At 35.7% G+C, this 15,154-nt stretch overlaps 2 protein-coding genes across 4 annotated transcripts; both read right to left on the reverse strand.

Moving 5' to 3' along the window:
- Positions 1-1,535: 1,535 nt before the first annotated feature.
- Alg10 (alpha-1,2-glucosyltransferase Alg10) lies at positions 1,536-4,224 on the reverse strand. The gene is made up of 4 exons (XM_072906319.1): positions 3,063-4,224; positions 2,637-2,982; positions 2,408-2,547; positions 1,536-2,322 (listed from the first exon to the last, which is right to left on the reverse strand). Exons 1-4 carry the CDS (start codon positions 3,252-3,254, stop codon positions 1,585-1,587), a joined length of 1,416 nt encoding a protein of 471 aa, XP_072762420.1. The 5' UTR covers positions 3,255-4,224; the 3' UTR covers positions 1,536-1,584.
- A 1,651-nt stretch (positions 4,225-5,875) lies between these two features.
- Positions 5,876-14,613, reverse strand: LOC140673369 (excitatory amino acid transporter 1). 3 transcript variants are annotated; one of them, XM_072906313.1, is made up of 7 exons: positions 12,425-14,613; positions 10,149-10,546; positions 8,915-9,106; positions 8,593-8,776; positions 7,965-8,393; positions 7,740-7,874; positions 5,876-7,658 (listed from the first exon to the last, which is right to left on the reverse strand). In XM_072906313.1, exons 2-7 carry the CDS (start codon positions 10,324-10,326, stop codon positions 7,508-7,510), a joined length of 1,269 nt encoding a protein of 422 aa, XP_072762414.1. In that variant the 5' UTR covers positions 10,327-10,546; positions 12,425-14,613; the 3' UTR covers positions 5,876-7,507. The 3 variants fall into 3 exon arrangements, with proteins under 3 accessions (XP_072762414.1, XP_072762412.1, XP_072762413.1); XM_072906311.1 differs by lacking the exon at positions 12,425-14,613 and adding an exon at positions 11,481-12,377; XM_072906312.1 differs by lacking the exon at positions 12,425-14,613 and adding an exon at positions 10,802-11,109.
- Positions 14,614-15,154: the final 541 nt, after the last annotated feature.

The raw sequence follows: 15,154 nt of genomic DNA on the forward strand, positions 1-15,154 counted from the left end.
AAGCTACAAAAAGATGAAAAGAAGAGGTTCATTTTTTATTACATATCCCCTCTCTTATAATATTATTTAGTATTATTTATTTAGTAGTATCCTCGATCGTATGTCTTTGAAACTGACATCGAAAAATTTCATGTCATTTAGTTAAATCAAAGTGCCCATGATTTAGATTTAATAAACCACACCTTTTGAAACGAGCCGATACTTTTCTCATGACACTTTGATTTTACGATATGGCGCAATCTACTTTATATATTCTATCTAACGTGTGACGCTTTATAGCGATAGACTCCAGCGCGTGGATAATAATAATTTATCGCTAAAGCGTGAACTATATCGTGTCGTTATGACACCAAACTCGAGAAACTATATACATATATCTATGCGTTAAAATTGCACTATATAGAAATCGATTAAATGTCGAAAGCGGAATGCGGTAAGATTACTCCCAATCACATATCCTGCTGGAATGTGCGGAGGTTTGTGTACAGAAGATATTTACGTTCCAGAATGATTTATACGGATAGGATTCGTGCAATAAACTCACGACAAGCAATACGTGCGATATTTCGCGCGATTAGATTGTAGAAAGAGAGTGAGAAATAGAAAGAGAGATGAATGATCTTCGTTTTACTGGAAGGCTCGAAATATGTAAAGGGAGTAAAGCGTCTTAGTTTTAATTTCGAGAAAATTCTAGAGAGTACTTAGCACGTTGATTCGAGACTGTTTGTGATATACGATTGTATCGTTTTAAAAAGCATCGATTAAAACGGCAGAGAGGCGAGCCGCCGAGGATGGTCGCTAGTAATGCTCAAAGTTCCGGCAATTCAGACGCCGAGTGGTACAATGTATATGCGTGAGTCAGAAAAAAATGTACATATAATTCTTTATTTCTAAAAAAAATTATTAATTTTTCGTTATATATATATCCGTTTATTCTACGCAGATCCGAAAAAATTGGTCACCGCCTTTTCGAGAAACAAAATCTGTGTTACATGTATATTTAAAATTTATTATGTTTTTTCTCCCCAATTTAATATATGTATATAAATTCGGAGAATAAGTTGGCTCAAAATTGTGTTTTAATAATATTATTTTTTCTACTTTTAAAAATATTTGTATCGCCTGTTTTTCTGTTGTTTCAAGATTACGTAATCCTTTACTGCGAATAAAAAAATTTCCTATAAAATGAAAATATTCGGTATCTTTTACTATACCGTCGCGCGTAACATTTATATTCGCTGAGAAAATGATATTATAACAAAAAGGGTGATTTTACGAAGGAGCATAATAAAAATAGGGGATACAAAAAGTTTTGAGTCAGCGAGATACATTTAATATACATATTGTATGCTGACGACACGTGTCGCGAAACTGGTGACAAACTGTTACTGTACAAAAACATTTAGCAGTATTGCCATAAGTTTCATCTATGAACAATAAATTATTGTTCGTCGAAATATAATCGTCTTTCATGATTTACTATCCTCCTTTAAGTTAAATATCCAGAAAAAGGTAAAGTAGGAAGATACACAAAATAGTAAAAATAAATTTTTTTATTATGCGCATTCGTTTCCATGTTAAATATCACCAGGAAATTCGCTGGGCATAGGGCTGATCCTCCCAGTAGAATACTTTATTGGAAAAAATAAAAAATTGCAAACAATTGATTGTACAGGTCGTAAGTGATTCTAAATAAATCTGCCATTTTTCTGGCCTTTTCATACTTAAGCGATAAAAGATGTAAGGAAGAATAAAGTAACGCGGTTCTACCAGTAACTGAGGTATCAGAATCATGCATACGCAAATAATATAATTGACTTGTGTAAGAAATCTCAAGTGACTGATATTTCGCGATATGGCATACAGGTTCGCGCAGTAAATCGGTATCAGCAGATATTTGAATATCGCGTATCGGCCCATGAATCGATTCCACACGTAGAAGAAATAATGCCGATTATCGGCCAAAACGTACGGATGAACGAGCGTGTTGAAACGAATCACCACGGCCATTAACGTCACGACACAGCTAGCGAAAATCCAGTATCGACGAAGAAAACGCAAATATGATCGCCAATGTGTTATCACGTACGGCCACGAGAATAGAGAGGCGAAGGCCGAAAAATACAATATCTGACAAACGTGAATCGTTGCCACGTGGGCAGTACGGTCGCCGATTACTATGCCTTTGTTCCACACGACGAAGGCGACAAACATCAAGCATACCATTACATAAGGAAATAAACTATTGCATATTTGTGCGATAAACTTGATAAATGATAGTGGGCCTTTGCGTAACTCGTACATTACCTGCTTCCAAATTAACTAGAAATGATTTAGAAAGAAATTTGCAAGATTAATTCTCCTAACGTTTATGATATGTCCATTAAAATTTTCCAATCTTACTTACACGAAAGTGCAATGGAGTATTTAGTACTCGTGGTGAGATTGGTCGTTCCATTTTGTTATCAAATATATCTAAGGCATATTCAATAGTCAAAAAGCCAAGCCAAATAATGTTTGTTTGACGAACAAGTACAGCTATTAAACCTGTATAATATTACTTTTTAATTTGCTTAATTGCTTCAACTTTAATTTTATATTTCCTTCCTTATGATTTATATAAATAGTATAATTACCTGCAAACGGTGTCATTTTTGTGCGCTTACGTTGGTGCAAACATAACATTACAAGTACTATATTTACAGACACAACATCTGTGTAATAAAAAAAGCACCAAAAATACAATGGTGGAAAGAGAGTAATATTGTAAGCCAATGTAAGTATCAACCAATTATTCCACCGTTCTGTTTCATTGCTCGATTTGCAGTTCTCTTTTATAATGTTATAAATAAGATAAAGATTTAGCCATGTTCCAAGTAAATTTATACATCTTATATATGTAATACTGCACATATTAAAAGGTGATAATATCGCAGTAGTAACAAGGTACAATCCTGGAAATGTAGTGATTTTTGGATCCCACTGAAAATAATTTAATTTAATTTATTTTTTAGAATACTATGCGATACTTAAAACCAAATTGTTTTTGTGGCATATATTACCTGAGTAAAATTCCATGCGCAGTATCGTAATGTCTGCGGTATATGAAAAGCCTCATCGATGAAATAATGTGGTTGAATACGATTGAGATAGAGAAAAAGTAATATAGTATTTGTAATGAATAACGTTAATGTGGAATACATAAATATCTTGTAATTTAGTTTTATATAATTGAGACGAGATGCCAGACTCATGATTATATTTTTTTAGAATATATTCCACAAATGTCATTAAATTTCAATAGCTACGCGCGCGTAAAATTAATAATATTAAATACATCATCACAGCAGCAGTTTTGATTAATTTAATCTAACCTAACAATTATATTTGTTCCTTATTGTAATGTATAAAAATATCACTATCACATCGTACATTTAATACGATTAATATATCGTGTATTAATAAAACATATTGCACTGATAATTAAATATTATTATCAAAAGCCGGTAAAATCCACGCAACATATACTCGTGTTTACCATCTATCTGAAGAGATACGTATTGGAAGGCGATTAGGTTAGGTCGAAAAAGTTATCATTTGACAGTTGGCATCCCTAGAAAGTAGAATGCGCAAGCACTGCGCGCGTATAAAGATAAACTTCAAATCGTTTTCAACCTAAACCATCTTCACGCCACCGACCTTGCTTGAATTGTATCGCGTCATATCAAGTCTGATACGGCGCCGATTTGTCCGAAATCATAAATCGAAACGGTATTATAGACTAAATAAGCGCGAGCTGTCGTGCAAATGTGATAAATCATATGATCGCTCACCGTTCGCCGGCTCCTTCACAGGCCGCGATCGCTCCTCCGCTCAGCTCGAAATGTCCCATTTCCACCTTGATTTCGCACATTAATTATCACGATATCACTAACGCGAATGCGCGACACTTTACTCGGCACTCCCGACATTCGTTCGCGTCCGATAATCGTCGTCGAGAGCGCGAATAACGCGACGCGACTTCGCTCCGTCTCCCGATGACGCATCAACTGACAGAACGTTGGCGAAAAGTCACGTGCTTCGATTAACTCGCTTAACCCGCGCGATCGTCTCTGGACACTTTTGACACTCGCTTCGCACGCGGTATTCGTTCGTTCACGGTTGAAAGACGCCAAGGATGCGGAGCGATATCGCGACCTGTCCGACTCGCGTATGATCGTGCGACGAAATGGCGCGGAACCAATATGGCGCCCGTATTAATACGGCGCGCATGTTGCTTCTGCGCATGGCGACTGCGCGTGACGTATGTGCATGGTTATTTGATTGACAGGGTAATAATAATATATAAAGATAGAATCAGTATTGTTATACATGTAGATTTGCTCGATGAAAGAGAGAGAAAAAATTGCGAATTAATTTTCAATCGTATTTTCTTTATATTAATAAAGGATGGAAATACCCAGTCACGGAGTCTTGCCTCTCTTTCTCTCCTTCGTACGATCTCGATTCAATATTGTAGCGTAAAAATGTACAGTAATATTGGATTTATTTTTATATATCTACGGTTATAATATTCGCGCGATCGTTCTTTGATCATTATGATATTAATATATTCTATAAATTGTTCTTGATATGCACTTTTTACCGCTAAAAGACGCGAATAAAGGGTAGCGACTACAATCTTTTCGATTGCGTGAAAACCGGCGTTTTGGCGCGCTTTTCATTTCACGATAAGTCTAATCGTCGTGAATGTAAATCGACGAGAAACAAAATTAATTAATATTACGTAGCTCGACGAATATTGTCGCAAAATTATTTTCGTAATCGTTTACTCAATATTTTCGATGTTTATTTGAACGCGATATTTGCTGTTGACGATTAAAAAAATGTAAATAACGCGAATTTCCAACTCGAGTACATTACCGCGCATGCGCGTTTCTTGTCGCGCGGTTTAAAAGTTTGCGCTCTGCGAAATTTACATTTTATATACCGGAATTTATATTTTAATTATTAATTGAAATTTATATTTTAATTATTAATTGAGATTTATTCAAAGATTCATATTTTTATACAGATATCTAATACTTACGAATGAAATACATCGAAAAATGAGAATCAAAATCGATTAGAGAATTGCCTAATAAAGTGTCACGCGTTTGTGTGAATTGATGCGAGGATCCTAGCCAAGTTGTTAATAAATTATTAATGAAGCAAAATTAATACAAACGGTGAGTGAGTTTATTCATCATATGTGACAATGTTTTTATTCGCGGCGATATGTCGATATTCCGATCTTTGAACAAATCGCCACGTTATGTCATCCTCGATACACAACACAAAACCCAAGTAAATCAGTTGCAAAATAATTAAGATTGAAACGATGATATGTTTTCGACGTTCAGACGCAATAAAGCCTTTTCTATTATACATATTTCCATGAACAATTACAATGAACATTTGCATTTGAAAATATCTTGTTAAACGATTCATTAATCATGTAAATGTTTTCAATTTGCGCTTACATTTTGATTATACATAGTCGATTTGCATATTGATTATATATTATGCGAATAATGTTTAATAAATTACATCTGCAAGCAAAATAATCACCACATATTTTCATTTATTATTGCATGCATAAATGACGATAAATGCGTTTATATTTTTAATTTTACCTGCATATTTTATTTTTGTTACTGATAAGATGCAATAGAGTTTCAAAAAGCATATTAATTGCTCTTGATAATAAAATAAATAACAACTAAAGTATTTAGTTGCCAATGAAATATTTTTTACAAATAAATTTAAAAGAATTTCTGCGTAAAAGATGATAAAAGAATTTTTTCACACACAACAAAGAATTTAATTTACATGGTAAAATCAGGCAATATATATTTATTAATTATTTTGTTATTTTTCCACATAATTTTACATATCATGTGAAAATAATTTAGCATGATATTTTTGTTGTGCCAATAAAAAAGTTATTTCAACCCTTAAGTACGGATTTTACTTTTCGTCATTATGTGTTGAGCATCTCTAAATGTATGCTTTTTTTAAGCTATACATTACATTCTCTTGTTCTACATATTACGACTTATCGGATTTTTCTTTCGCATACAGAAACCTATAAAATGCAACAACTTGCATGTTTTCTTCTCGTTCAAGAACACAAAAAGAAACGAAATGACCAACCTTACTTCATACTTAAGGGTTAAGTCCCATAGCTATTCGCTAGTAATATATGGCGTTGAAGTTATTGAATTAAGTCTGCTTGTTTCACTGGGTATTAAATAAATGTAAAATCTACTTTCGATATATATTATGGCACAAGCTGCCTAATCGCGGAATAATATACGAGTAAAATTTACATTTTTCCATTTTTAATTTCATGTAAAAAATAATAATAAAGACTTTGATATTCCTTCTCAGATAACAAAGTCGATTTTTCAAAAACTAAAAAACACTAAAAATATTTCCTTCTTTGTGAAATTTATTTGAGCACCGCAACCTTATAAATGCACTTCAAGAAGGAACATGTATAATTTGCAAAAAACTAGATTTTTAGCCCAAATAAAATGTAACGTGCAACATACGTTTTATATCAAGCGTAATTATCATTAAACGCGAAAATGGAAGACAAATATATATTTTACAAGCAATATCGCTTAGTGGGGTCTACGATTACTAGAGTTAAAAAGTATTTTAGTATTTCAAGCACATCTTTATATTCCGAAATTATTTGAAGAACGCTCGTTGCTCGCACCGCGAGCTATGCGTTGATAACTCGTATCTGATTGCCCTATCATTACGTATATACATATATATGTCTATATATCTTATACACGGAATGGGCATCAATTAGCGACTACTAAAAATAATCTTGTTTATAATACTTGTATATAAAGATAATTGAAAAAGAGATTACACGTCGCATTCGCGTACATTTATCATAAAATGTGGCGTTATAATAGAGTATAGGTTTATTGTTCCCTTTGTTCATATTATTTGTGTGATTTGTGGGATAATTAATACTAACTGATTATTTGATGCTAAAAACGGAACACTTATTGAGTACGCAAGAACACTTCATCAAGATCGTATCTTGCGATCATCGACCATCGTCGTATTGTACATTTATAAAGATGTATACACACTCATCTTTCTAAATATATTGCGCTATATATATATTTATATTATATATTCTTCGAAATATTTTCCATAGAATAACTTATAAAAATTTGGAAATTAAAAATCATACATGGCATGGCAACAAGTAATATATATATCCACAAATTTGTTTGTTTTTTTAATTTTAAAATTTTAATCTATTTACTCGTTATATTTTTAAAACTGGACTCCTTTTAAAGTTCGCTTAGGGCAACTTTCCTATATAGACAATAAACCGCGCGATAAATGTCGATATGTTTTCCAGGAGTGGTCGATCGCGATACGATTTCGTAATCGTCAGTCAAGGAGACGCAGGCCGCGATTGGCGAACGACAGCTCATATCGACGTGGTCGCGTGACAATCGGCACCGTTTTGTGTCTGTTGTGTATTGTGCGGCAATGCTGCGAGTTCATTCCTACTCAGATGCTGCACGATCCCCGCGCCAAGCGAATCGCCGATAACGTTTACCGTCGTTCTACATCGATCTCTGAAAATGGGAGGAAGATACATTGAAGACACTCTTTAAAATTTCATTTATAAGATAAATAAACACAAGCATAATATTTACAGTAACCAGTCAACCGCTATGATTAAGAAGACATCATTGGCCGGAAGTCGGACTGTATCCAACACCATTACCATTGTTACTAATCCGGCTTGTGGAATTCCAGCCGCGCCGATACTGGCAGCGGTTGCCGTGATACTAAAACGACGCGTTAGATATAATCAAGTTAGGATAGCAATATATTTTTGTCTGTAAAACGAAAAAGAAAATTTAAACTAAAAAACTCACCTTACCGCTACCAGCTGCCCAAAGGAAAGACTGACTTTACGCACTTGCGAGATAAAAATGGCAGCAACAGCTTCGTACAAAGCGGTACCGTCCATGTTGACGGTAGCGCCTATTGGCATGACGAATCTGGTAACACGCGGATCGATGCCATTTCTCTCTTCGAGACAGTTGATGGCGATTGGCAACGTCGCCGAACTCGAGGACGTGCCAAAGGCAGTGACGAGCGCCTGTGCCATGTTCGATATATAGCTGTAAGGATTCCTTTTCGTGAGAAGAAAATACATTCCTGGCAGCACTAGGAGGCCGTGTATGAGTAGGGCGATCAACACGGTCAAGAAATACATTCCAAGCTGGCCGACCACTTCATCCAGCGACTTCATCTCCGTGATCTTAGAGGCGACTAGGAAGAGCACACCGATCGGCGATAACCTGCGTACATAAAAATGCACAAGGATAATCGTGAGGTTCTTAATCCTTTGAAAAAGTGAAAGGCACGGGATAAAGATGGAGATATCGAATTGTCACAACAATGACGATTAATTGCAATAATGTTATGCAATTAATATGTGAATTTTCCTCGAGCAACTTGAGGTATTTCAAGAAGTGCATGTTTATTTGCGAGTCTTACCATATGACCCAGTTAGTGATCAACATCATGGCGCCGGAAAGTGACTCGAAGAAGTTCAACAGCGGTTTAGCCTGCGGTCCCATTTTACCGAGGGTGATGCCCATCACTGTCGCGAACACGACGAGTCCGAGTATGTTGGAGCCGGACACCTCTTTCTCCGTCAGTTCCCATTCATCCAGGGGGACTAATAGAGAACTAACGTTAATTAAGACGCAAAGTTACATTATGAAAGAACGCAAGAATCACTCATTCCGTCTAAGCTTAAAATCGGATATTCCAACTTTATATTAAGATATTGTTTTACCACTGAAGAAATGATTACCATTGGTAGAGTTTTCTGGTTCCTTGGGCTCGGTCCGATGTTGGGAGATGCAAGCCTGCACAAGATTCGGCGGAAACATATTTCTTACTAGGTCCATCAACGTATCGATGGTGGAAACATTTTGCGCTGGCTTCTTGCTTTCCGAGGCGGAGCTGCCAACTCCAGGTTGGATCGAAATAACGAGAATTATACCTAAAATCAGATTTAAATTAATAATCGTCACTAGCTCTACAAGCGTTCGATTTCGCATTATTTCCGTTTACTTTATCGAGAGGAAAGACGAGCGATAAGATAACGGCAGCATCTGCCACGTTGAAGAATCGGCGAGATAAGAGTGTGATGACGAGAAATAGAACCGGCTGGGATGTGTCGCAAAAAAGACGATTGACGCGAGAGGAAAAGTTGAGCGATACGCGCGTAAGCAAAGTTTCGAGTTATAACCGGTTTAATCTCTAGCTCTAGATTAACGCAATAAAAGGCCGATTGGCGGTTGCAAAATAAAATCATTCGAGATAATTATCTCCGAGTAATTTTTCGGCCATGTCGGACGCGTCGTTTTTTGTCTTGTTGCGCTCTGTTAATTAACCGAGATGAGTCATAAGAATTCAGGGCTATCGCACGCATTTTGACCATCAGAGATATGTAAATCGCGCGGGGATTGTGACATCTGCTGTTTGTTGCAACGTTTCCAAGAAATGTGATCATTGTCCGCGCGCAATGCTGAGCGAGAGATGCTCGGCGAGATTCTTTGATCGCGATTCGCGCGTCGTCGTTGACGTCGTTAACCTCGGTAATACGCTGGGTTGTTTAAAAACATTAAACGGCATTCAGCTGTCCGCAAGAATAAGATACATAATCATATATAATAAGCACATTCCTCTCCTTCAACATTCACGGTATTAATTATATCAAATTTACTAAATTTCAAATTAAGTAAATAATTTTCCTTAATTTATACTTCATTTTTATTGCAACGAAACTTTTGCAACATCTCATATATGGTAGTTAATATAATTCAGTAAAACAAACAGCTCCTTTTCTAAAAGATTTACAGGCAATTAGAGCATCAAAAAATGAACAGCAAATAATCATTCTTTTTCTTGATTTAAAAAAAAAATTCTTCTTGAACTGTCATTACTTGTTTTCAAAATATAATACGAAACTTTGCATTTGTCACGATATAAACAATTGTGGGAAATAGGATATGCAAGAAGTTAAATTAGGCTTCACTGACCTAATATGACCGCGCAGATGGTCGTGGCCATGTAATAACAGATCGCACGTGCGCCGATCTTGCCACTGAGTGACAGATCGAGCGACCCAATGGCCGACACCAGACTCGAAATGATCAACGGCAGAATCAAGCTCTTGAGCATCCGTAGGAACAGATCGCCGAGATAATTGATGTACATAATCTCCCGTGGGGTCCATTTCTCCCGCGAATTTCGCAGGATGATGCCAAGTATCACACCACCGATCACGCCGCTGACAGTCAGTATAGTCAGCGCGTTATGGCTCAGGCATGCTCGCACCTTCTCCCCTTTTGTTCGCGGCCTCTTGTTGGGTTCTTGGGGATAATACGAGCTCCTCTCCTTAATCTTGCCTTGATTCTCCGTCCCTGACAACGGCGACCTGAAAAAAAAAAAAACGTGTCACTGAACTCCTCTTGTATATTCATTAACTCGCCAATGAAATATTTTCTCATTTGGAAGTTTTGATTCTTTCATGATGATGAGTAATGTTTTAAAAATTTCTCATTACGAACAACTCGTTTGATGACGCGTTGAAATATATAAAAGATACGATTGAACGATTCTTAATCTTAGGCCCATAAAATAAAATAAATGTTGTTTTAATGACATTATATTAATTTTCAATTTTAATTACATTATAATAATTATATTAATTAAGTTTTGATTCTTTTGTCGGAATAATAAAAACACAATTAGTCGTTAAAGAATTTAATGTCGGAAGAGGCACTCTCTGTGATTGGATTGCGAAACGACTACTACTGTCACATGTATCAGCAAGTTCTTGGAGATTAATCTTCCTAGTCGTGAACGTGACTTTTGTGTATTTTCCATAAACCTTGAAAAATGTAGGCAGCGACATCAAACTTTCCGTAACATATGTGCCGACATTCTGTGTATACGTTGACAGACAATAAATAAGTATATGTATAATGACAATAATATCGGAATAAATTCATCAGAGAGAGAGAGAGAGAGGTAATATCTACCAAGATATATGGCAACTTGTAAAATGTCATCAACTTACAATTTCAATCTCAAAAATATCAGTTATTTTGAAGAACATATTTTTTCTATCATATTTTTAAATCGTTATTTGTGATACACAAAGACATAAAATAAAATAAATCAGTGAGTTTTTTATTATCTCGCAATGCTATAAAAACTAAGACAAACATCTGTGTTAAAATTTAAAATTTGTCACTTCAGAGTTTCTTACATAGAAAATTTAATTATTATTTCATTTATCGATTTTATTACGGATCGTCGGATAAAAATATTTGTTCTCATGTCTCGAGATAATAGATTTTGCTTACCTTATTTCGTTGGCAACCATAGTACTCGTGCAATCAAAATTGTAAAAAAAACGTAAATTTGAAAATTTATTTTGTAAAATTAATATCTTAAAATTGTTAAAAAAATTAAATTCTGGAAATATTTTTTTTTCTATTTCTATAAACAACTTATTTTAATAATTAACACTTGTTTACTCTAACATTAACACTCGATTTATACTCCATTTTCCCAAGCAGTTCGTGCAAAGTTGCTGCCGTAAACAATTCTTTAAAGATGAGATTTCTCGAGCGTAAGCATTTTTTAAAGATCTCCGTTCTTCTTCGCGTTTAGCCGCAGACTGTTTTAAACCATCTATTATTTGAAACTGAGACAAGCTTAGCACTCTCTGATTCTCTGAACTGCAAAATAAATCTCGACGGTATACGCGGAAAAACAAAAAATAATTACATGAAAATGTGCGGGAAAATAACATAATCACATCAAGAAAAAAAAAAAAAAAAAAAAAAAAAAAGATGCGACGTTTCCAATTCGAAATTAGACACAAATCATGATGATGGCAATCGCGATCAAGACTCTATATTAAATTAGATAACAGAAAAAAAAAATTGTCGAAACGGGTTGTTTTTTTTTCTTCCGCGATCCATTACGCGATAATGCACAAAAGTATCGACAACACCCACGCGTGCTATACTTGGATGTGTAGTTGGCAAGAGACAAGAAATTACACTGCTACGAATTATTATCGGATCAACTGTTATATTAACGCCACGCGATAACGATCTGTCGAACGCTGCTATATTTGAGTCAATTACACGAGAACGCATTTTTACCATTATTACATTTACTGATATGACTTTATTGCGGAGATACTTTAGTTTCTCTCGCTTATCGTTTAATTCGATTAATACAGTAGATGCAGGTGCATCTCTGAAAATTACTATGAAAAGCTCAAGAAGCAAATTACCTTCTTATTGCCTTGAAGCATTAGATGCTTCTTCACCGTCGTTCTTTATTACAAGCCAACGCTTTAATTTGCATCTCTACTAGACTTCACATGCTCGTCAGTAGTCGCTTTCCGAGATGCTTTGACTAAAGAGAGAGAGCACAAAAGAATCTCTGATTATTAATAGATGATTACGTGCTCTCTGTATTCAGCGTACATGTGGCGTAAATAAATGTACTTCACATGTCGCCCAACAATCATTAAAATAATCTTGAATTCTTATCGCGAGTTACGAGATCGGGGTAATTCAAACGTAAAATTCCCGTCCCACGCGATCGACACCAACTTGTAACGCCACAAGGAAATACGGAAAAGGCAATAGGCAAAAGAAGTGTAATAATCGGCGTGTGTAGGTTTTTCAAAGAAAATTTGTTAGAAAACAAACACATAGTCTGTAGGTCGTCTGCCTTAAATTTATGCAAATCCCTGCGAGACTCCGTCGAATAAAAAGCTGGATCACACGTGTCGCTCCGAAAACCGGTCAGGGATATCCACTTGCGTAAATTTTTCAGCTACGATTACATCATCAAGCTAAAACGTAGTTTATCTGTATCCAATGCTTATTCATACGAAAGCGCGCCATCACATCCTGGCGTTAATGCTAATGATTATTGTAATGTCATCAACATTAACATTTGATAATATTGATAGTTCCGTTCCAACTCATTCTGCCCATAAAAAATATCACGGATAATTAAAAAAAAAAAAAAATCCGCATCCAAGCCAACGTGTATAAATTGTCAAACTTTTATATTCGACCTTTGCCAAGTTTTTTTTTTACGAGCTACCTCGTATATTTCGAGATTATTCCCGGTAATCGCGAGGATAGAACATTCGCAGAAGCGAACAATCAGTATATGTATTGTACGCGTCTATCGAAATAAATCTCGCGTTAATAACGATGTAGAAGGGACAAGAAAGGGACATCTCGATCACAATTCCCGGATTTGACGAAGGTAACGATAAAAAATATGATAGAAGCGCGCGCGTGCGTGCTTGTCATGGATCATCGTTTCGGATGACGCTAATGTGTTTCCGTCTCGCATCAGAGTTCCGGATGAATTCTGATACTTAATGTAGGGCGGAAGACCGCGCCCTACTTTCGTGCCCTACTGACATCGACCGGCATTTTTATCTTATCGTTCATTCTAAATAATTACAAATCATAGTCGGATTAAACTAAACAAGAGACTCCTGGAGATGACCGGACGCTGCGATAAATTTCGCAACGCGATATTTCTCACGAAGCGTTTTAAATTCCTGCGATGAGAATTTTGGATCTAATGATAGATGAATGGGAAACAACGAGGTCAACGAGCGCGAGATGACTTTGAAACCATGTTAATCCGTTGATGGCGTGACGAAACTTCGCGCGATTTGTTATTTGTGTTATGAAGAGCGACACGTGTGTCTCACGCGACTACTGACAACCCCGTGTCGCGGACAGATGAGAAAAAAATTCGTCCCTGAGAATTAACGTTGAGCTTTAACGATGTTTCCGGTGTGCGAATCGCCTTTTTTTTCTCTCTCTCTCTCTCTCTCTCTCTCTCTTGTAGTTTTACATTACACTTAATAGACCGCGTTCACGAATTGTGTTGAATGCCGAGTTAAATGGTATCATCTTGATATGTTCAATAGTCTCGCATAACGGTTAATTGGAATTGTTTTTTTTTTTTTTTTCGTTAAGATGACGTGTCGGGAAATAAAAATTTTTACGGCTTTTGAGCCACGTCAAGTGGAATCATGTGCACTTTGTGGAAGTAAAAAAAATAATTTGTCGGGCAACTATATGTTTTTTATACAAACGAGCAACGCGGAAAGATTAATGATGCAATTAGAAATATTATTCATATTTCTTGCTCGTATCATCTTTCAGACGCTCGAATTTTTAATGTTTCCGCCAATAAATCAATGACAAATAAATTAGATACGGTTACAGTAAACGTTAATTAATGTCGTTGTAGAGTAAAATAATAGTGACACGTGCCGTATGAACGTTCAATGTCATGTCATATATATATATGTATATATATATATATATACAACGTTGGCTTCGATTAAAGTTCCAAAATTATACCTCCGTCAACAAACTTGTTGAATACACTTATGTAAGAAGTTGCACTTGACACTAATGTAAAATTTACGCAATGTGTCTCTCCTTCATATATATATATATATATATATATATGTATATATTGTATATAAGATTCTCTTCCCGCTACCGAGTAATTTCATTGACACTTAATATTTCATTGTCTCAAAATTTGACGTTGTAATTACGATTTTACTTCGTAAATATCGTATAAAAAATTGCATCCATGTTCGAGTATCTGGTTTCTAATTTCAAACATAACAGACAAAAATTTTGACCTAACACGCGGTTAATTTTCCTATTTTTTTGCCTGTAAACAGTAACCGATTCTACACGTCTTACACGTATCAATCACGTTGTAATCATTGTAATCTTAGGCTTCGATGAAAAAGAAAGATTAATGAAAGTTGCGAAGACGAAAGAAGCGACAGTGTGAAATCGAAGAGTATCTCATCGTCGGCAATCAAGAAATGACGGGCAAACGTTCATTATTCCGGGTCGATACGTCGCATAGCTCGTTAAGAGCAGATACATAGATTTTCTCTGCTAATAGGATCTGCTGGTAAAATCGCTATGCGACAAGACAGCGCACGCCTATC

The sequence above is a fragment of the Anoplolepis gracilipes genome, chromosome 14, assembly GCF_047496725.1.
Source record: "Anoplolepis gracilipes chromosome 14, ASM4749672v1, whole genome shotgun sequence".
Classification (NCBI taxonomy): domain Eukaryota; kingdom Metazoa; phylum Arthropoda; class Insecta; order Hymenoptera; family Formicidae; genus Anoplolepis; species Anoplolepis gracilipes.

Excerpts from the sequence above, each read along its gene's own strand:
- LOC140673369 (XM_072906311.1), bottom strand. The coding sequence starts at position 11,500 with ATGGTTGCCAACGAAATAAG. Across the intron at positions 10,547-11,480 it reads ATGGTTGCCAACGAAATAAG|GTCGCCGTTGTCAGGGACGG; the intron begins GTAAGCAAAATC and ends TTTTTTTTTCAG. Across the intron at positions 7,659-7,739 it reads ATAGCGGTTGACTGGTTACT|AGATCGATGTAGAACGACGG; the intron begins GTAAATATTATG and ends TCCCATTTTCAG.
- Alg10 (XM_072906319.1), bottom strand. The coding sequence starts at position 3,254 with ATGAGTCTGGCATCTCGTCTCAATTATATAAAACTAAATTACAAGATA. Across the intron at positions 2,548-2,636 it reads AAAAATGACACCGTTTGCAG|GTTTAATAGCTGTACTTGTT; the intron begins GTAATTATACTA and ends AATATTATACAG. Across the intron at positions 2,323-2,407 it reads ATACTCCATTGCACTTTCGT|TTAATTTGGAAGCAGGTAAT; the intron begins GTAAGTAAGATT and ends AATCATTTCTAG.